Genomic DNA, 20,727 nt, shown 5'->3' on the forward strand with positions numbered 1-20,727 from the left:
ATTTGGTTCGGGTAAAAAAATCAGGTAACTAGTCGGTTTGTGCAGTTCCGTGACATGAGATCCACATGGCAAAGTGAATATTCTGTTAGTGCCACGACAACGAAAGGAAGGGTGGCGTGTGGCTAATTTTTAAAAGTATATGTGTCGCTGGTCATTTCACAAACTATATGGGGTATCGTTGAAAGTTACCCAATTTTTTTTTAAAAATTATTTTATATTTACATAATCCTTTATGTGCGACGTAATAGTTACAAAATCCTAAGGAGAACTTATTTGCTTTATCTACTAAGGATAGCTACATCATCATTTTTTGCTAAATAGGTGCATAATCTTTTAGTTGCTTACTTGCTTTGTTAATTCTAAGGAGAGCTGCATAATCCTTTAGTTCTGTGGATGGATGGATGTGATCCGATTAATCTATGTCGATATTTATCTGTTTTGCGTGATTGTAAATGAGATTTTTTCGATTTTAATTATTTATTTCATTTATTGTGTTTGAAGAGAAAAAAATAAAATAAAAAGTTACAGATTTTAACATGGTACTTGGAACCTGTAGTATAATTCAAGTTTTAATTCCAAGTCCTAACAAGGTAGGGTTGGTTTCAAAATTTTGGAATATGTCCCCAACAGAATGGAGTTTGGTACTGCAAAAAAAAAAAAAAAAGGTGTCTGGACCTAGACACCCCTAATTGAATACAAATTTTCAATAAATAATTTTACAGGTCAAGACAAGCGAAATAGTGAAAATCTACGTGAAAGTTAACTCTGCAACCAATGAGTTGTTACACAAGAGCCCTTGCTAAATGTGAGTGGAAGACGATATATTGCCCACAGTTTTGTCATAAATTACCACCTTTGCCCCTATCTCTGATTCGACATGGATTTCGATTGAGATCTTAAGGGGATATCGAAACTCATTTCAAAATGCTTCGGCATAGATCAGCTATGTATTTATTTATATATTCATTAACAATTATAATTTATAACCCAACAATCCAAAAAAAAAAATGATTCAGGGTAAAAAAGATTGCACCGCAGACCTCCTCGGTAGACCTTCTCAATTCTTTTTAAGCACGTGTGATACACGAGCATGGGTTCCCATGGCCCATAGTACTAGCTTGTTGCGTGCACTAATAGTTAAAATTTCTTAATATTGTTTTTTCTGCGGATAATATGGAATTTCCGTCCAATGGAAAACGAGGAAGTCGACGGCGACGCCCCTTAAGGAGAGAAAAGAGAGACGACAGATTGAATAAGAGAGAGAACGCGACGACTCCCCAAAAAATATGGCACCACTCGACGTAATCCTTAAGCCCGTCTCACACATTCACCCAAACGCGACCTATACGTACACCCATATATATCTGTATAGTTTAGACGTAAGTACATATATATATATATATATATGTATATATATCTATCGCCCAATATTTATTATCGAGCAATAAATATATACTCTCTCTCTCTAACCTCCCTCCCTCCCTCTCTCTCTCTCTCTCTCTCTTTTCTCTGTGTATCGATCTCCGTTACATGATTGCGCAGATCAGCCGAGGAGGCAAACCCCGAACTGCCATTTCTCTCTCAGTTCTGTGGATATTTCTCTCTCACTGGTTGTTGAATTTGGGGATATGTGCGGTTGTGCTGCGTAGTGCGTGGAGCTGAGCTCAGAAGCAGCGGCGGCGGCGGCGGCTCCGATGTCGGCCCCCCCTGCTCCCTCCAAGTCCTGCTACAACTCGCACTGCACGGAGCTCAGGCCGGACCGGCCGAGGAAGGGGTGGCGGCTCCGCACCGGCGAGTTCGCGGAGCTCTGCGATCGATGCGCGTAAGCACCAGCTGCTCCTTGTTGACTGTCTTTAGAACTCCGTCTCCTTCTCGTCAATTTTCGTCTTTAGCTCAGTTCGAGCTGTTTGTTCGGTGCTGGAAGGTTCTCTTGTACGTTTAATTAGTGCTAATGATCGTTTAGGTCTCGAATTAGGTGAGGCCTTTCGTGTTAGTTCTGGTTAATTGTCAATCCGATTGCGTTGCATTTAATTCGCTGTGTGCTTCTTGTCAATGCGCTGATCTCTGCGACTGATGCACCTGCTCCGATTTTCTGCTTTTCGTTGACTGTTTTGAACTTATCTATCGGCCTTTTTTTTTTTGGTTGGTTTTCTTTGCTCTTGGAGATGAGCGTTTTGGTTTTATTCTCTCTCTGATTTGTGGAGCTATTTAACTAGTAGCTGTTCCGGTCAATTGTTAATTTTGGTATTGGTAGTATGATGTTGAATGCGTTCTGCTAAGGAGTTCAATCTGGTGAAATTGGCATTAAGTGAGCCTGCTTTTTGTGTACTCTCGGTTGATTATGGTAGGGCGGCTATTTAATTCAGGGGATAGACTGCTTAGGGGTGGATATTTCCTGATGGCAGTAAGTGAGTGATATGTTGAATATATATCTGAACTGATATAACCAGTGTCTCATAAGGAAATTGGAAAGGGTTGCCAAGTGCATGAATCATTGCTATATTTATTTTCGTGGATTGTTCAGTAGTAGGGAGCTTAGTGATTTAGTTGATCAGGAATCATTACTCTGGGCAATGAGCACTATCTGTCTTTTGTGAGATATTATTCTTTAAATGGTTTGGGTATGAAGATCTGTTTACTTACTCCACATCTAGTCAAAATTTGTATCGTCTCTGTGGCAGCGTAGTATGAGCTGTCAGTCTTTTTACTAATAAGGATCCTTCATTCCTCTTGTTTTATATTGCGTCTAACTTTGCTCTCTCTGCTTTATTGTTTGTCTTAGAGTGCAAGCCGTACTGTAGGTTATGCTTTAACCCATCCTCCATCTTATACGACATCATTATATAGTTTTTGAGGTGGTTGATATCGTTTTTATTGTAATCCTTATATCTCTTTCCTTGGTTATATCATAATTCTATGGTATGTTTCTTAAACATTCAGTTCTTTATACGAGGAAGGGAGATTCTGTGAGACCTTCCACTCAAAAGCTTCTGGCTGGAGGGATTGTGAATCTTGTGGGAAGGTAAGTCGAGAAAAATTAATGGCTATGCTTTCTAGATGCTGAAGATGCTAGAAACTTAATCTGTATACTTATCTTTATGTGGGCTGAAGTCTTCTACCTAACTTTTCTTGCAGCATGTTCACTGTGGATGTATAGTCTCTGCTCATACATTTGCATTGTTGGATCCTGGAGGAATTGAGTGTGCCACATGTGCTCGGAAAAATGTTCATTTTGTAAGCATCTGTCCAGTCGTCTTGATTGAGTTATAGTCCAAGTATCTCCGTGATTGCTTTTGTTATTGTTCCTGTGCATTCTTTGCATGTTGTTGCTAATTTCTTGTTGGTTCCCATTACTTTTACACATTACTTTTCTATCCTCAAGTAAGTGCCTAGCATTGCAAAAATTAGTGTCCAGTTCTCCTTAGATTCCTTCTCAAGACACTTGCAAGAGAGGGAACTTGGATATTTTCCTTATATACGAGCCGATGGGCTCTTAGCAATTATAGAGATCTAAGTCTAAGCAAGTCTTGGTTAGTATACTAGTCTAATTTGGTCTTAGTTATGTTAATTGAGTACATCCCAAAATGGTAGCTCATGCATTCAAACTGATTTTCTTTTTGTAGTCATAAATTGTTGTTGATTCAACTTCTTGCGCTTGGTTCCAGGTTGCTTTTGGCCCTATTCTATCTTTTAATGAGTGAGACTTCTGTTGACAATTAGCAAATTGTTCTATCACATCCCATGCCTTCTTGGGATATTTGCAATATTGACTTGGAATTTTCCTTGTATAAAATGCCAGTTGACTCTAGAAACCGTGTAAGCTTAGCAAGTCTGGCATAGTTTAGTAGCATGATTTCAAACAAAATTTTCTGATTGAGTACGTCAGTCAATAGTTATACACGGTGTTCATCTCAATGTAATTTACAGTAAGAGAACTTGTGAATGTATAACCTTGCTTGTAATTATAGGGATCATATGGTTGTTGCTTCTCTGTTAAAGCTTCTTTTATCTTTTATTTTCTAGTATTTTATCTTTGACATGCGTTGCATGTGGCTGGCTTATCTTGATAGTTGGAAATTAATATTCAGGACCATAGGCTTTCTGCTGTCGGTTTCAGTGGATCCGTTAGTTGATAGTCTAAATGTCTAAAATTTTTATTGACAATTGTGACTTAATTTTGAGCCTGTGCAAGTTTATCCATACTATTCCCCAAAATTAGAATGACACTCCTATTTGAATTTAATTTGTGCTCTTTTGGAAACACTTTGAGCTCGCATAGTAACTTGCCTTGTCTAGATCAATCTGTTTGCTGAAAGTCTTCATTTCCTGCTATTTCAAGTTTTCAAAAACCCAGCTTCATCATATTATCATGAAAAGTATCCATAACGTTGTGCAAACTCTCTGTCAGGCCACTGATAGTGCTCTTTTTTTTTTATTTGTTTTTCCTTTTTTTCCTGTCCTGAAATTGATGGTTTGCTACTGTGTCCTTTCCAGACAGCAAGTCCAGCATGGCCAGCTTCTTTGTTCTTCCATGCATCTTCTCCTGATAGACTGAAGGATCATCCTGTCAAATTGAATCAATTAGCAGGATCAGGTCCTGTACCATGGCGGCAAGCACCCAGTTTGTTCAATTCTTGCATTCCTCGGCCTGAACTGCATCCAAGGTCACCTTATGAGGTTGATGGATCAATTAACACCGATAGACTTTTGCCTCGCGAAAGATATGCCCCCTTGGATTTTTCTGAAAGACTTATGAATGGAAGTGTCAAGCAGGGTCCGATAGAGAAATATGAAAATGGACATGCAGGTGTTGATTCTTCCTTTGCATGTAATACAATTGAGAATTGTCATTAATGTCTTCTACCTCATGTTTGGAAAGATGGGACAGCTTGACAACTAAAATGAATTGGACATTATGTTGCAGCCCTTAGAACCGAGGAGCATCAGAGTTGCTTTATGAATAATCCTCAGCACTCTGTCTCTCTGAAGGAAGAACCATCTACGCCACAATTTGGGTTGGCCACATCTTATGCATTAACCAATGAAACAAATGGACATCTAGGGGTTGCAGGACCTCAGTTTCGGCCAGCACCTCCACCTACATTGGCGAAGCATTTTTATGGTAATATGCTCCACGAAATCAATTCTCCGGTTGAAAATCAAATACGAAATGGACGGCCTCGTGGTGATGTCCGTGGAAAAAATCAATTGCTTCCTCGCTACTGGCCCAGGATAACTGATCAAGAGCTACAGCAAATCTCTGGAGAGTATCCTTGCTATTCATGTTGTGCAATAGTTCATTAACTTGTGAGCTAATTTTTTTTGGCTGAATAAAAGGCTGGGAGGGGGAGACCAGTGTAGCAAACCCCCTCCGGAGACCAGAAAGGCTCCACAGCCGCCATGGAATGTTTCATTCGCCCGAATGGGTAAAGGGTTCGGTGAGACATAGCCCACCTAGGTCACCATAATCCCACCAAAGCGCACAATGGATCAGAACAGCTCCCATAAGGTAGAGGACAAGGGTCTACTAACGCAAGCGCTTTCGTGTTTAAGTCGATTTTCGACCCCTTGACCTCCCCTTTGGAAGACGAAGTCCGTTACCAACTGGGCTACCACCTTGGTGGTACTTGTGAGCTAATAATATTTCACGTGCGTGAATATATTTCTTTTTTCACTTATGTTAAGGCAAAATGTATGGGAGGGATGCTTGATCTTTCTTGCTATGATTCTGTGTTTTACCCTTGACATCATGGAAGCTCAAATTCTGTCATCACTCCTCTGTTCGAGAAAATGTTGAGTGCTAGTGATGCTGGTAAAGTAGGACGACTAGTGCTGCCTAAAAAGTGTGCTGAGGTGAGTCCATAATAACTTGTGTTAGAGCTTTTATCTTTGGCATGGGGCACTCTGATTTGAGCTGTCTAGATGCTGTGGTTAGTATTTACTATGAGGCCACATTGTGGAAGAGTGATATATCTTAGGTGGCCTGTCCAGAACGATAATGTACTTGTTTAATGCATTTTGATGATTATTTGATCAGATGTTTGTGCTGGAACTGGAGTCAAGATGCGTTGATGATATTACATGTATTGAGATAGTTCTTAGATTTGCAAGAAAGACCTGATTGATTGTATTATCTTGCCAAATGACTGGCATAATGATGACATTATCTGGATGGCACAGGCCTATTTCCCTCCTATTTCCCAGCCTGAGGGGTTGCCTCTGAAAGTTCAGGATGCAAAAGGTTCAGAATGGACATTCCAGTTTCGATTTTGGCCTAACAATAACAGCAGAATGTATGTGTTGGAGGGAGTTACCCCATGCATACAGTCTATGCAGTTGCAAGCTGGTGACATAGGTAATTAAGCAACAGTTGGAAGGATGGAATTTTGATCCTTGGGGATTTCATATGTGTAGATTATACACTTATTTTGACGTGTAGGTCTCTGTCATTTTTAAAGCTTTGGTTGAAAACTGATATTTTTGCTTTCATTGTTCTAAATTTTTGCTTCATTGTCAGCAAATCTTAATTCCCCTTATAATCAAGCAACTTCTTTTCCACCATGTTTATATCAAGTGTCAACATCCTGGAATATGAAAGTTTGTCGATTTAGACTTTTTTTCTTTTAATAACTCAGGATCTCTGTATCTGTTATTTGCAGTTACATTTAGTCGATTAGAGCCAGAAGGAAAACTGATCATGGGATTTAGAAAAGCTTCTGCTGCTCTACCATCTGATCAGGTAAGCACTTTGCAGTGATATTCTTCTGCATCCATATGCATGGATTGGGAAGTACTAATCCACGGCTTAATTTGTTGTAGACTTGATATATATTGATGCATTTATTGGTTGTTAATATAACACAATCAATCTGCTTAAAGCTCTGCAGTTTTCAGCTTTAGCAGCTCTGTATATTTGTGGTTCGTGTCATAATTGCATTATCTTTTAGGTATGTGAATTACCTACTCTTAGGATGTGCTGAATGCAAGCGCTTTATGTCTTTATTCTTTGAAATCCCTAACTATAATTCTGTTACATGCATAATGCATCACAAATAGCACATGCGTTTGTAACTCATTGATGTAATGGCCTATTACCATTATGAAGAAAATCTATCATCTCTAAAACTGAAAAGAAGCAGCTACTTAAGTTGATTTTTTAAGATTTTATCATGTTAGCAGTGGGATATACTCTTTTTGCTGAAGTCATTCTTTTGTCTGTTTTCCATGAGAAATTACTGCAATTATCTAAGATATCATTCTGATTTGTTTTGGTGTTTTTGGTTCTTTGGCAGGAAAATGAAGCAGGTAAAACTGTCAATGGAGTTCCCGGACAAGTTGTAAGTGTCGGTGACTGAAAACTATTTCCCTCGATAATTAAGTTTGCAAGTGATTGTGCATTTAATCAGGAACCTTTATTTTGTGTGATCATTGCACCAGGGCGAAGCAGCAGATCCTAGTTCATGGTCTAAAGTGGATAAATCTGGATATGTAGCAAAAGATGCGCCTGGTGCTAAGATTTCCTTGTCCAGAAAAAGAAAGAATAGCACCTTGGGTTTGAAAAATAAGCGCTTAAGAATAGATAGTGAGGACCTCATTGAACTTAAGCTGACGTGGGAAGAAGCTCAAGGGCTTCTTCGCCCTCCTCCAGACCATGCTCCAAGCATTGTGGTCATCGAAGGGTTTGAGTTCGAGGAATATGAGGTATTATTTATTTATTTTTTTTGCTTCAGTCTTTGAACATAATCGTAGTTTGTCAAATGTTTCTGTTTATGATGACACTCAAGTTCATTTGTAACTTTCTCATTGGCCCCAGAAGAAAGATTAAAGTGTAGTATCCTGATAAGTTCATCTCATCTTTTATCTCCTGAACCCGTAAAACCTACCGCAGGAGAACTTTAAAACCTGCTCTATTGCTTTCTTGTTCTGTTAAATCATAACAAAATACGTTTAGCTAAATGGATTTTATTGCATTGATGCTTGTTATTTAGATCATTCTAGATGGTCAAACCCTATTTATGGTTCTGAATGACTTATAGAACCCTGTTAAACTTCTATCATGCAGGAAACAATTTATATTGTTTCACTATTGTACTCTTCACATCTTTCTTTGTAACAGCTGTTAGATGCATGAACTAAGTTTCATTTTATGAATCTAAAGCTAGTGGGCAAGTCGATTATTTAATTTGAGAATTCTTGCTTTGTTGGACGTCTGACTTCTTTGTTCGACAGGATGCTCCAGTACTTGGGAAGCCAACAATATTTGCAACTGATAATGGAGGGTAAAGCACTTGATTACCTCTTAGCCGTCCTTATTGTGTACATTTAAATCTGGGGCTTGCAAAGTATACACTGGGTTAAGGTTAAACTCTTTCCGGCACCGAGTGTCATCTCTTGGTTTGGTTGGAGAATATGTTTGTGCCTATGTGTATGTGCCGGTAGCAAATTTCTGTAGCCTTTCTGCCCGTAGAATTTAGCTTATAGCTTTCTGATTTTGGTTAGATATTCCTCGAATGTTAATCAAGGTCTGCATGGGTTTAACTTGCTTTCCTTATTGACTTTGTAACTTGCTACTATAAACAAAGAGCACATTTTCTCGTGTCGATGGTATGTGATTGCCACCTATTCTACTCTGGTTTGTTTTTATATGTTGGGTTTCAATCGCTATTCGGGATTTTAAAGGCCTTGCATATTTCTTGTTTCATCACAGTGAAAAGATTCAATGGGTTCAATGTGAAGATTGTTTGAAGTGGCGCAAAGTACCAGTGGACTCTCCACTTCCTTCAAAGTGGACTTGTGCTGAAAACAAATGGGATCCTGAAAGGTAATGCAACATTTCTTCCCCCTCTCCCTTCCCTCTTTGCCCCTCCTTTTTCTTTAATTTTTAAGTCGCATTTTGTTTTTAATTCATTTGAGTTGTTGTCATCAGGTCTTCCTGTTCGGCAGCTCAAGAATTGACATCAGAAGAGCTTGAAGATCTGTTACGCTCCTCTAATTCAGGTATAAATTGTTTTAGAAGAACTAAATAGGAACCTGCAGTGACTGTCAGTAGTACTGATTCTACAATTATGTTATTGTTTTGTTATTGATTACACTTCTATCCCGATTAGTGATTTGGTTTATGGATATTGCTTGAGTAGCTGCTTCTAAAAAACTGAAGGCTCCTAAAGAAGAAACTGCCGAAGCTCTGGAGGGGCTCGATACCCTGGCAAACCTTGCGATCTTGGGAGAGGAAGGAGATGGGACCCAAACATCATCTTCTCAGGCCACAACAAAGCATCCTCGGCACAGACCAGGCTGCTCCTGCATTGTCTGTATACAGCCTCCGAGTGGAAAAGGCCCTAAACACAAGCAGACATGTACATGCAATGTCTGTCTCACTGTAAAACGCCGGTTCAAAACCCTCATGATGAGACGGGAGAAGAGACAGTCCGAGAAGGAGGCAGAAGGTTCAGGGAAGAAGCAACAAGATCAGGTGATGCCTATGCCTGACAAGTCCCTGGAAGAAGATCTCTCACAGTCAAATAGCAGCCCGAGCTTGAGAAAGGTGACTGGGCACGAGGGCTCCGATGAAGACCTGAACAAAATGAAGACTTCTGATTCACCGTTCAGGGGCCAGATTGACCTCAATATCCAGCCGGAGAGGGAGGACGAGATGTCCCCAGGTTCAGATTCAGGCAGTGGGACATTAATAAAGCCGCTCGACGATGCTACAGAAGGGTACCTTGTGCAGGGGTTCCCTCCCTCTGATGAGAACCGGAATCCTTCAGGGGACAATGCAACTGGCAGCGGCCACCAGGAAGCCAAGGTACCACCTCCTTCAGCTAACGGATAACGAAAGTGCTGCTTCTTTTGCGGTCTGTAATTTTGATGGCAAGGAGGCAAGCTAGGGTTGGCGGGGACCGGATTGAAGTATGCGGGCCTGCCTTCTCGGGGGTTTGTACATAGAGAAAGATTAGGGGAAGTTGTAATAGTATCTTCTTTGGCTGATTACATACAGTAATTCTTTGCCCAATGTTTACAGAAGGATTTTATCAACATTCATATGAAAAGAGGGCAGTGTTAGGTTCTCCGAGTTTGATTTACAGTGTTTGCTTCTTATCTTACCAGCCCAGACTTTGCCCTTTTTCCTTGTATGATCAAGCTATAAGTAGGCATTCTCTTTTAAGTTTTCTGCTATAGAGAAGAAAAGTTCTATTTTATGCGATTGCTTTTGATTTTCTTCGATTTGGTTCGATTCTGAAATCAAACTGATTGTGATGCGGGATGAGTGTTGTCTGTAAATAGGTCACCACTGGGATGATTGACATAGTTCGTATCCTGGAAAGGTTTGACAGACGTGTTTGTTGGTTCATGAAATATGCAGCTAGATTATGGCCTGTTAGGTTCTTATCGGGGATCCGTACATGCAGCAATCGTAAGTCCCTATTCGGGGATGACGTACGACCAGTGCTAACTGGTCAGCTAAATGAATCGAATTGTAGTACTTCATCGCGGACCAAATGGGAAATTTACTCATCGATAAACAATAATTTTGCACATACATTATTGCAGGAGAGTTTCCCAGACCTACTTGTACATATTTTGCGTGCACCCTGTATGACCATTGTCACATGATTTTATGCGTCCATTATCGCAGGGCGCCATGCGCAATAAGGTGCATCAGCAGCTACCACAACACAAGCGTCAGAGAGAAAAGAGGCTGTGTAGACGCGATGAAGAGATCGGTTGGAAGATATTGAAGGCGACACTGGATGATCGATGAGGATGATGATGATCATTCGGACGGTTAAGACGATATGGACGACGAGGCTTATGGCTTATGCGACAGTGAAGCACTTATCAATGACGAAGCGGTTTGAGGGATAGTGGATTTACGGTTTCATTTGTTTTGTTTTTTTTAAATTTATCCTATATATATAATGCTGGATTTATATCTCAATTGAACGATTATGACCGTGCAAGAATTTATATGGAATTGTCTGAATTTTGGGATAATTGTGCATAATCTTTTTGCAAGCAGCTCGAGTCATTTTTTTTAATTTATTTTTTAAAAAATGAAAGACATAGAGAATGAATATTTTCATCAAAAAGTTGATAGACGGGAATCCGTCCCTCTTCCATCCAAAAGTGCACCCTTTAAAGTTTAAGGATTGCTTTTTTAATTAGTAAAATATAGACGATAAAAGGACCGAAAAAGTCCCACCCAAAGCATAATGAGAGATTGAAAATTCCGTCCCATTTCGTCTCAGTTCCATCCAAAGGGGACAGATTTTCGGAATTATCCACCATCGGGGATAAGAATTCCGTCTGCCTTTGGACGGATTTGAGACGAAATATGTCCCTTTGGGATGGAAGAATCTGTCGCAAACCGATTCCATGTCTAATATGTCTCTTTGGTCCCATTTGGTACAAGAATTGGAATAATGGAATGGAATAAATATTATACTCATCCATTCCAATTGATGTCACTCATATGAGTTGGAAAAAGTATTACTCATGATTAACAATTTTCCTTTTTAAATTTGATGGAATGATCATTTCTTATTTCAATTACTTTTTGCTTCAGTTTGGTATATGAAGACGGAATGAAATAGAAAGAAATGAACAGTTTTTCCTTCTACTACATCTCATTTAGTGTTACTTAAATTAGTTGGAAAGATGTACAAAGCCAAGGGTCTAACTTGTATTCGAGAAAAAAAAAAAAAGAATACAGAAGATCATTCCCTCATTATAATAATTTCTTTTTCACTTTGATAGAATGAGCATTTGCTCAAAAAGAGTTTAGGAATGATCATTCCCTATTTCATGCAATTCGTTGTGTAAATATAAGGTATATGTTCTTTTAATTTTATATATGTAAGAATATATATATTATATAATGATATTACAAAGAAAATGTCCAATGTTATATTTAAAGTCCTTTATCTTGTAACAGTCGATAAAAGAATATCATATTTTTTCACTTAACACCATTGCATTTCAATATATACAATATAATTAATTATATTTAATTCCATTTTCACATACCAAAAAAGACTTTTGAGTAAGTATCATATAATTTCTTTCAATTTTCTCTCAATATCATTACATTTTATTATGTAAAAGCCATTCCGTTCCGTTCAATTTTTGCGTACTAAATGGGACCTTTATCACAGATAATAGATAGAATTTCCTGTCCATAGAGGACAAACCCTCCGTCTATGAATATGTACCGTAGAAAGAACTTTTCCATCCATTGAGGACGGAACTCTCCATCTATAATTCCGTCAAAAGATTTTGGACGGAAATTTTTATCCATAAATGTATGAATGGGATAATTCCGTCTCTATATATATCCTATAGGAATGAGTCTTATATGGACTGAACTCACTCTTCAAAATCCATCTCAATTTGGCTAATCCAGACGGAATTGATAAGTTTAGGGAATTAATTGTTCGTCTCTATCTGTCAAAATTATGTATAGTGCGACCTCTTGAAAGATTTAAATGTAATAAATAAGTCATGACGAATCTAAGACTTGACATAAAATTTTAATATGTTTCTTTTTATCGTTGAATCGACCGATGTTTGGAAATTGATTTTAAATCTTGTCCCAAGTTAATGCCCTTCACGATCCGTTGAAGAAAAGCACTTCTCAATTTCTCAATACATTTTGACCCTCAAATACGCGTAAACTTGATCATAATGCATCAGAGTGGAAACATGAAAGAGGAAAGAATATATATTACTCAGATCAAATTCATGCCATCCCACTTCTTATTGCTAATCTACATATTTTAGCAAAGCCAACTTGATTTTGTTATTCAAAAATCTCAAACATCCCCGTCCTGTCCCTACTCGTTCCGAACCCTCAGGTGTTTGAAACGCAAATATCGAGGAAAAAGAGTTCCGGCGAAGATGAATGATCTGTTCTCGAGCTCTTTCAAGAGGTGCACGGACCTGAAGGTGCAGGTGAACCAGGACGACACCGAGTCCGGGAAGGAGACGATCAACCTCGATAAGTTCTTTGAGGAGATTGACAGTGTGAAGGAGGATATGAAGCAGGCGGATATGATCTACGATAAGCTCCACGAAGCTAATGAGGAGAGCAAGACTGTCCACACCGCCAAGGCAATGAAGTTGCTGCGAGCCCGCATGGACTCGGATGTCCAACAGGTCCTGAAGCGGGTCAAGATCATCAAGGGCAAGATCGAGGCTCTTGAGCGGACCAATGTGGCCCACCGGAAGCTCCCGGGCTGCGGGTCAGGCTCGTCGGCCGACCGGACCAGGACCTTTGTGGTGAACGGGTTGGGGAAAAAGCTAAAGGACATGATGGACAACTTCCAGCGCTTGAGGGCTAAAATGACAGAAGAGTACAAGGAGACAGTGGAACGGAGATATTTCACATTAACGGGACAGAAGCCCGATGAGCAGACCATTGAGGGCCTGATATCGAGCGGGGAGAGCGAGAGCTTCCTCCACAAGGCTATTCAGGAGCAGGGCAAGGGTCAGATCATGGACACGATATCAGAGATTCAAGAGAGGCACGATGCGGTGAAGGAGATAGAGAGGAGCTTAGTCGAGCTCCACCAGGTGTTCCTGGACATGGCCGCCCTCGTTGAGGCACAAGGCCACCAGCTCAACGACATCGAGTCCAACATGGTGCACGCTAACTCCTTTGTGAGACGTGGCGCCGAGCAGCTCCAAATGGCAAGGGACTACCAGAAGAGCTCAAGAAAGTGTAATTGCATTGCCATAATCATCGGAGCAGTGTGGTTATTTTTGTCATCTTCATGCCAATCCTGACTACAGTCGTAGCTTAGCTAGAACGAAGAAGAGGAGAAACTCAATTCCGACTGGAGAATTGGCTTTCAAGCTCGAGATTGAGCAAAACTCTGAAGAAGTGATTCTGAAACTCAAATTCTTCGGCAAGATCGCAGCCAGCAGAAACATCTTCAATCCTTAACTTTTGACTCCAGCCTCTTAAATCGAGCTAAAAGGCATCGCGTAAGCAAAGACTGAATGGAGAGGGCGAAATATCGACAGCTTTGAACAGATTTGCTCTAGTTCTTTGTTGTTCTAAATCATTCTTTATTTATTTGTCGCTTCCATTTCCTAATAGATCCTTATGTAGCCACAATTGTTCTTTCATAACATATATTTTCAATGATACAAGGGCCCTGAAGTTTCGATTAACAAGAAATTACAACATCAATCTCTTCAAAATAAATGAGATCAGCAGACTAACCTATCTGTTAATCGTCGTCATCATACTTAACTAGAAGCAGAATTTTAATGCCCGAAAAGACGTTAGAAGAACTTGAGATTTCAGTGAGGAGATATGGTATAATGCATGATGACCAAAAACGACAGAAAATATATCAGACGACCTAAGAATTCACTTCCATTTGAATACCGATAAAATTTCACCAAGCTTACTACACAAAAAGAATTAGCAATGTTGCTCAGCGCATAGAGAGCAATCAACCAGAATTCCTTCCCATATAACATATTGCAAAGCAACACACACTATACTACGAACTCCACCCAAAGCCACCAAACAAAAAGGTAACAAATCAGAACAGTCAATTATTCTACAAGCATATGAGAAGAAGCACAAATCAAGTACCGGCATTGGGCAGAGCGGCCATAAAGGAGTTGTACGAAGACTCCAAGTCGAAGTGGAGCTGTCGAGACTGCTGCTCTGTTAACTCATCTGCGGCCCCCATCTTTGAGAGCCTTGAGAGCCAGTCCTTCATCTTTGTCTTTCCCTCGAAGTCTGGTGGCAGAATTGAGAGCTTATTGAGCGAAGCCGAGAGGTCTGACAGGAGTGGGTGGACCTGGTCCACTGCCACCATGTTTAGCCTCAGAGAGTCCATCGCGGTAATGAAGTTCTGCACACACTCTGCCACCGCGGCAGCAGAGGTGGCAACTGAGGCAGCAGCAGCCGCCCGGTGCTCCACAGTGGCCGGCACCCCTGACACCACCAGACGGTTAATGGCAGCAGGGCAATCCATCTTGTATGTGTCTGCAAACCGCTCTATGCTCGGAACTATGTCCTTCAATGTTGAGGCCAAGGTTCGGTAATGCGTGATTAGTTTCTGGCATTCCAGTTCGTACTCAGAAGGGGTAATTATATCGCGAATATAAGCCTTCTCGACCTTCTCCGTGGCTCGTATTATAGCATAGAGCTCGGAAAAGTTCTCGTACATGTCTCTCTCGCGCTTGTCGTTCCACAACTTTACCTCCATTGCTGTTCTTTTTTTTTTTTCTTTTCCTTTTTCCTTTTTCCCAATGACTAGTAGTCAAAGTAAGATATGAGATCTTCAAAGTATGATAGGTAGCTAGGGCGTTTTGGATAGTGCAGAGGACTGGAGAAGAGAACGGGACACGCGCAAAGAGAGGCTGACCGGCTTCAGCAACCGTACCACCAACCGAGAAAGGAACATGGAAAAGATTAAGAAGGTCAGAGAAGCTGCTTCCTAAGATAGCCAATATCATATCTGATAACCAAATGATTTCATCTTCTAAATATCCAAAGCTTCACATCAGCACACACTACAAGTCTACAACTCGCCGAGAAGCAGAGTTTAGCCAACATAAATCTCCAAGCACAAATGCAATCTACACTTAGACTAAACTAACCCCATTCATTCCATTCAGCAGCATCATTGAAGTTCTCGTATAACATTAAAAAACACGGGGAGCTTTTCTTTCTAGCATATACTCAATGAATCCAAGCAGCCATTCCCTACTGCAGAGAAGCAAAAGCGCATGATGAACTAACAAACAAAGTCAAACCCAACGAACAGCCGCAAAAGTTCAGACTTTCATCTAGGGATGAAGCTTCAAATTAGGCTCTGATCAAAGCATCCGGCCGAAACTAAGAGATGGAAAGCTCTCAAATTTCGTCCAATCTCAACTATCAGAGCAGACCCCGAAAGAGAAAATTTACCTTCAGATCATCATGACCTAGAAACCGAATGGGACCCCCTCATTCACTCACAATCAATCGGATCAAAGCAAGCGACGGAAACCTCGCACGGACCGACGAGAAACCCATAATTCGATTCACAGAGGAAGAGAGAGATGGAGAAGACTTACATAGACTGAGAAACGCGGCTCCTGGGGAGTTGCGAAGCTCCTCTGCGTTTCTTGTGGAGAGAAAGAGAGAGAGAGAGAGAGATAGAGGAGGAAGAAGAAGAGAGAGAGAGAGCGATTGCGTGTTGGGGTGGGGTTATATACGGTGATGATTGCAGCTTACGCCATCAATCTGAGCCTCTGCCTGCGCGTAGCAGCACAGTTTGATTATTTCATTGAGAGAGAGAGAGAGAGAGAGAGAGAGAGAGAGACTCTGAAGGAATTCGGGGGGGTTTTATTGGGGTGCGATTGATACTCACGAAGCATCATCGATTTTGGTCCCATTGAGGTCTCATCTCAGCCGATGGATGATTAATCAGACAGCCTACGGCTTCTCTCGGGACAGGTGGGCCTATGCCCCCAGTGGCCTACCTCCATCCACCCTTCAGCAAAAGAGGATGGGCGGCTGCTAAACAAAAACCCGAGATTCAATCCCATCCTACAAAATCTATTAAGTTTGCTTCTGAATTTCGAGTCGGATGATAATTCAATTTAATCTAATTTTATAAAATATTATAAATGTTGATAAATATATATACATTGATGAGAATATATATATACGTATGTATAAGTCAAAGTAGATAAAAAATAGAGCTTATTTGAGTAAAATAAAATAAAGCCTTTCGGGTCGTTTGGTTTCAAAATATTTTTTAATTTTACTCCACTTAATTCATTATTTTCTCTCAACTATTCTATACTTTTAGATTGTATTTGGTTTTAGAGTGGAGCAAAGTTGAGTTTTGATTTTAATTGATTTATAATGATTATGTTGTTGAATTATGAGAAAAAAGTATGAAAAATTAATAAATAGTTGAGAGAAAGTAATGATTGTGTTGTTTAATTATAAAAAAAGTAATGAATAATTGATAGAATGTAATATTAAAAATTGAATTGAATCGTTAAAAAATAAAAAAAAATGGAAAAGTAATAATTGTGTTGTTGAATTAAAGATAAGTGGAGTAGAGTTAAAAAATTATTGTGTTGTCAAACGGGCCCCTACACTCTTTAAAAATGCAAAGGAATGAAAAATAAACTAAAATCATACTCAAACTAATATAGTTTCAATAAACTAGCTCCAATAATATTCGTAAAAGTGCCAAATAACTTTATTTTCAGAGTTACAAATATCGATGTGTGAATATATATATATATATATGTATATATATAAATATGAAAGTAGATGAAAAATTTATTATTAAAAAAGTTAAATATATATATATGTGAAAGTAAATAGGAAATTTATTATTAATTTTTGTTAATATGATTAAAAAATGTATGACAAAATTTATTATTAAATTTTAAAAGTCAAAAAGTAATTATTGTATTATTAAATTGAAGGAAAAATAAAGTTGAATTGAGTTAAATAAGATTATGATTTGAAAAATAAACAAAGCCAATTTTGGATGGTTGCCGGTTTGAACTCCTCCTATTAGTTCCACCGAATTGGCACGATAAATTCGATGAAGGCCTGCAATGATCCAAACTTAAAAGGGGTTTATTTGTGTGATGATTATGTTTTATTTAACGAATCGAATTGATCGTGATCGAGATGTATGTTGAAGACTTGAAGTTGTGGATTTGTAGTTGTGGATTTGTAGTTGTGGATTTGTAGTGGTTATGAGTAGTCTCCTTTTAACAGTTTCGGTTGGATCAGGGGACTCTGCTTTGAATTGATGATGAGCGATGGGTTTTATAACTTTTTCCACCTTGTCCAAAACATGATATTCGGCCTAAGGGAGGATAATTGTTGTTTAAGCATTATCTAATAGTGCGTTTGATTTAAGAGTTGAGTTGAGTTGAGTTTTGATTTTAATTAGTTTGTAATGATTGCGATGTTGAATTATGAAAAAAAGTGTGAAAAGTAATGAATAAATGAAAAAAAAAGTAATGATTGTATTGTTGAATTATGAAAAAGTAATGAATAATTGAGTGAATTTATTATTAAAAATTGAATTGAATTGTTAAAAAAATTGAAGAAAAATGAAAAAGTAATAATTGTGTTGTTGACTTTTGTTGTGTAGTGAGTAGAGTTAAAGTTAGTGTTAAAATCTTAAAATCATATTGCGAAATCAAACAGGCCTAAATACTCGCCGGAAATAGTGGGATGAACATTTCCTGAAAATGAATATAAAGGGAGTAATTAAAAGAGTAGACTGCCACTGTCGTCTTTTACTTATTCATCAGCAACCGTTTTTGTCCCTGACATATTTTTGCCACTAATTAGCTCCAAATGTTGGCATTCTATCTAACATTTATACCATTCTGTGATGAAAAACATAATGCCGTCTACAAATTTTCCGTCACAGAAGTTAACGGAATGGTATAAATGTTAGATAGAATGCCAACATTTGGAGCTAATTGGTGGCAAAAATATGTCGGGGGCAAAAACGATTGTTAATGAATAAGTGAAGGGCGACAGTGATAGTCTAAAACGTACCCGTCAAAAGGTAAAACTTAATCGAGAGTTTCGGTAAAGGTCGGCATCTGCAAGATCCTTGTTTCCTCTAAAAATTAGCCTCTGATCTTTGGCCCCAGGTCCCTCTCGTATCAACAAAAGGGCAAGGACCTTCAATTTGAGAAAAACGAGCTTCGATCTTGGCCTATAAGCTTGGGAATTTTTGTTAGGATATTTTCAATGACGCCAGAATTTCCTTGATGAGCTCCAAAAATTTATAAGAACCCAATGTTGGCAGTTGACTTTGGTTGCCCAGCTTCTTTAGATTGGCCACCCCCACTAACACCCTTTATCTTATATAAATATTTGAATAACTCTAAGACTATAGTGCACCCCTTTGGTTTGATGGCAGTGCATTAGAAAGCAATTCCGGAGAAGCCAACTCGGAGCAGTCAATTGGCTTGGGGAAGTCTCAAAATAGTTGAAAGCATTTCAATAGCTTGGGGGTGACAATGAGAATCGTAACCCTCCAATTGTTATTTGTTTACCAAAGACTGCAAACTCTTCATTAGGGTAATCTTAGGTTTCCTTGCACAACCAGTTAGTCTGATCGGGGAGTCAGGGCCCCAAGTTCGGGACTGATTTTGCTCGCCTCAATAGCAGAAACATATAAAACTCCAATCCAACTGATTTTTTAGACTTTCTACTCCTAAGGACAAATTACAATGGCTCAATTTGCTACCGATTCCAAAAGAATTTCTCACCAGAGATGGAAGCTTGACTGGAGCTTTTTCCGAGGTGCTGAAGAGCTCACCATTTGGATGAATCTGAAACAAGAATCAAAGAATTAGGGGTTAAATTGAAACTTATGATTTTTAGGGGAATAAACAGAAAAAAAAAACAAAATTTGATGATTGAAAAGATGAAAAGCGGGGAATATTACTATGGGTGATCGGTTCCGGGTACTCTGTTTTTTTCGCGATACCTGAACCCTAACCTGTAAAGGATTGGTTTCATGATTTTGGAATCGGACCCTATCTCATTGAATCCTGGAATCGAAACATGTATTATATCATAAGTTCTGAGTACCTATTGAAACCTGTAATTTTTTTTTTTTTTTTATTTCGGGTTGAAATCTACTCGATTCAGGGAATAAATCACGCAATTATTGGCAGCATATAGCATTACAAAAATTAAGGTATCATTGTTACATCTAGAGCTGAAATTCAAGAGACAAAGAAGGTGGTAAACCAAGAGAAGGCCTAAAGCAAAGCGGAGAAGCACTAAGGAAGCCCCGGCAACCTCCCGGAAAACGAAAACCAACAAAAACCTGGGACGGAATCATTGCCTGCAGAAGCCCGAGAGCAAAAACCCTCAATTGCCATTCTAAGAGTACAAGAAAGGAGCGAGAGAGAGAGAGAAGACGGAGATTAGAGACAAAATCATTGCCTGCAGAAGCCCGAGAACAAAAACCCTCAATTACCATTCTAGGAGTACAAGGAAGGAGCGAGAGAAGAAAGACGGTGTGTACCTGAGGAAGAACCTGGGACGCCATGGTTGGTGCGACAACGGTCTTTTTGGGACGGAAGAGAGACTGAAAGAAAGAGAGAGGATAGGGGGAAGTTAGAGAGAGAAAGCCGTGGATTGACATTATTGTGAGTGGGGATTAGAGAATAGGAAGAAAGGAGAAGGAGAATGGAAGTTTCTTTAGTTTCGTGAAAGATACTAACTTTACTTTTTTTTTATTAGCAATTATTAACTTGGTCCGAGTGTCGGTTCCGATTCTAGATACTCTATATGGAGGAATCGGAATCGAAATCGATTTTTACTAGTTCCTTATTTTTAATACCCAAATCCTAGACTATTTTCAATACGAGTTATCCGGACCCTACCCTAACGGGTAGCTTCCAACCGATTTCGGATATACCCGATATTCGCACACAACTAAATATTACTAAAGATCAAAAGAAGAGGAAAAATAAAGTATATAATATAATATTGTAATTAACCAGTATAGTGGCAAAATTCCAAGTAAAAGGTTTTCATCATAAAATCAAATTATTGTTTGCATTGAATAACAAAGTCACAAATTAACGCAGGGTTTATAAAAGCAGAAGAGAGGGGTTTGAAAAAAAAAATTCTCGAAAGCAGAAGAAATGTTATGAGCAACAAAAATTCTCGACCCATTTTGCCGGGCGGGTACCCGCGGGTTA

The 20,727-nt window shown here is 39.2% G+C and overlaps 3 protein-coding genes across 10 annotated transcripts; 2 read left to right on the plus strand and 1 right to left on the minus strand.

Moving 5' to 3' along the window:
* The first annotated feature begins 1,440 nt into the window (after positions 1 to 1,440).
* LOC116205343 (B3 domain-containing protein Os07g0563300) lies at positions 1,441 to 10,199 on the plus strand. 3 transcript variants are annotated; one of them, XM_031537918.1, is made up of 14 exons: positions 1,441 to 1,822; positions 2,941 to 3,022; positions 3,136 to 3,234; positions 4,495 to 4,807; positions 4,925 to 5,267; positions 5,757 to 5,853; positions 6,181 to 6,355; positions 6,660 to 6,739; positions 7,293 to 7,337; positions 7,438 to 7,701; positions 8,230 to 8,279; positions 8,708 to 8,821; positions 8,927 to 8,997; positions 9,158 to 9,298. In XM_031537918.1, exons 1-14 carry the CDS (start codon positions 1,695 to 1,697, stop codon positions 9,163 to 9,165), a joined length of 1,869 nt encoding a protein of 622 aa, XP_031393778.1. In that variant the 5' UTR covers positions 1,441 to 1,694; the 3' UTR covers positions 9,166 to 9,298. The 3 variants fall into 3 exon arrangements, with proteins under 3 accessions (XP_031393778.1, XP_031393777.1, XP_031393776.1); XM_031537916.1 differs by having other exon boundaries at positions 1,444 to 1,822; positions 9,138 to 10,199; XM_031537917.1 differs by lacking the exon at positions 3,136 to 3,234 and having other exon boundaries at positions 1,443 to 1,822; positions 9,138 to 10,199.
* Positions 10,200 to 12,897: 2,698 nt separating this feature from the next.
* LOC116205344 (syntaxin-124-like) lies at positions 12,898 to 13,785 on the plus strand. Its single transcript, XM_031537919.1, has one exon. The coding sequence runs from the start codon at positions 12,898 to 12,900 to the stop codon at positions 13,783 to 13,785; it is 888 nt and encodes a 295-aa protein (XP_031393779.1).
* A 573-nt stretch (positions 13,786 to 14,358) lies between these two features.
* On the minus strand, positions 14,359 to 20,187 carry LOC116205345 (vacuolar protein sorting-associated protein 28 homolog 2). Of its 6 annotated transcripts, XM_031537922.1 has the most exons (6): positions 20,046 to 20,184; positions 19,766 to 19,862; positions 19,458 to 19,563; positions 19,279 to 19,341; positions 15,935 to 16,264; positions 14,359 to 15,392 (listed from the first exon to the last, which is right to left on the minus strand). In XM_031537922.1, the coding sequence occupies exon 6, from the start codon at positions 15,228 to 15,230 to the stop codon at positions 14,601 to 14,603; it is 630 nt and encodes a 209-aa protein (XP_031393782.1). In that variant the 5' UTR covers positions 15,231 to 15,392; positions 15,935 to 16,264; positions 19,279 to 19,341; positions 19,458 to 19,563; positions 19,766 to 19,862; positions 20,046 to 20,184; the 3' UTR covers positions 14,359 to 14,600. The 6 variants fall into 6 exon arrangements, with proteins under 6 accessions (XP_031393782.1, XP_031393783.1, XP_031393780.1 ...); XM_031537923.1 differs by lacking the exon at positions 15,935 to 16,264; XM_031537920.1 differs by lacking the exon at positions 19,458 to 19,563 and having other exon boundaries at positions 16,084 to 16,264; positions 20,046 to 20,181.
* Between the last annotated feature and the right edge of the window lie 540 nt (positions 20,188 to 20,727).

This window comes from Punica granatum, chromosome 4, assembly GCF_007655135.1.
Source record: "Punica granatum isolate Tunisia-2019 chromosome 4, ASM765513v2, whole genome shotgun sequence".
NCBI classification, from domain to species: Eukaryota; Viridiplantae; Streptophyta; class Magnoliopsida; order Myrtales; family Lythraceae; genus Punica; species Punica granatum.

Bases quoted from the DNA above. Each gene is read 5' to 3' on its own strand.
- LOC116205343 (XM_031537916.1), top strand. From the start codon at position 1,695: ATGTCGGCCCCCCCTGCTCCCTCCAAGTCCTGCTACAACTCGCACTGC. The intron at 1,823-2,940 runs GTAAGCACCAGC...TTAAACATTCAG, and splicing joins GAGCTCTGCGATCGATGCGC to TTCTTTATACGAGGAAGGGA. The intron at 5,268-5,756 runs GTATCCTTGCTA...ACATCATGGAAG, and splicing joins CTACAGCAAATCTCTGGAGA to CTCAAATTCTGTCATCACTC.
- LOC116205344 (XM_031537919.1), top strand. From the start codon at position 12,898: ATGAATGATCTGTTCTCGAGCTCTTTCAAGAGGTGCACGGACCTGAAG.
- LOC116205345 (XM_031537925.1), bottom strand. From the start codon at position 15,230: ATGGAGGTAAAGTTGTGGAACGACAAGCGCGAGAGAGACATGTACGAG.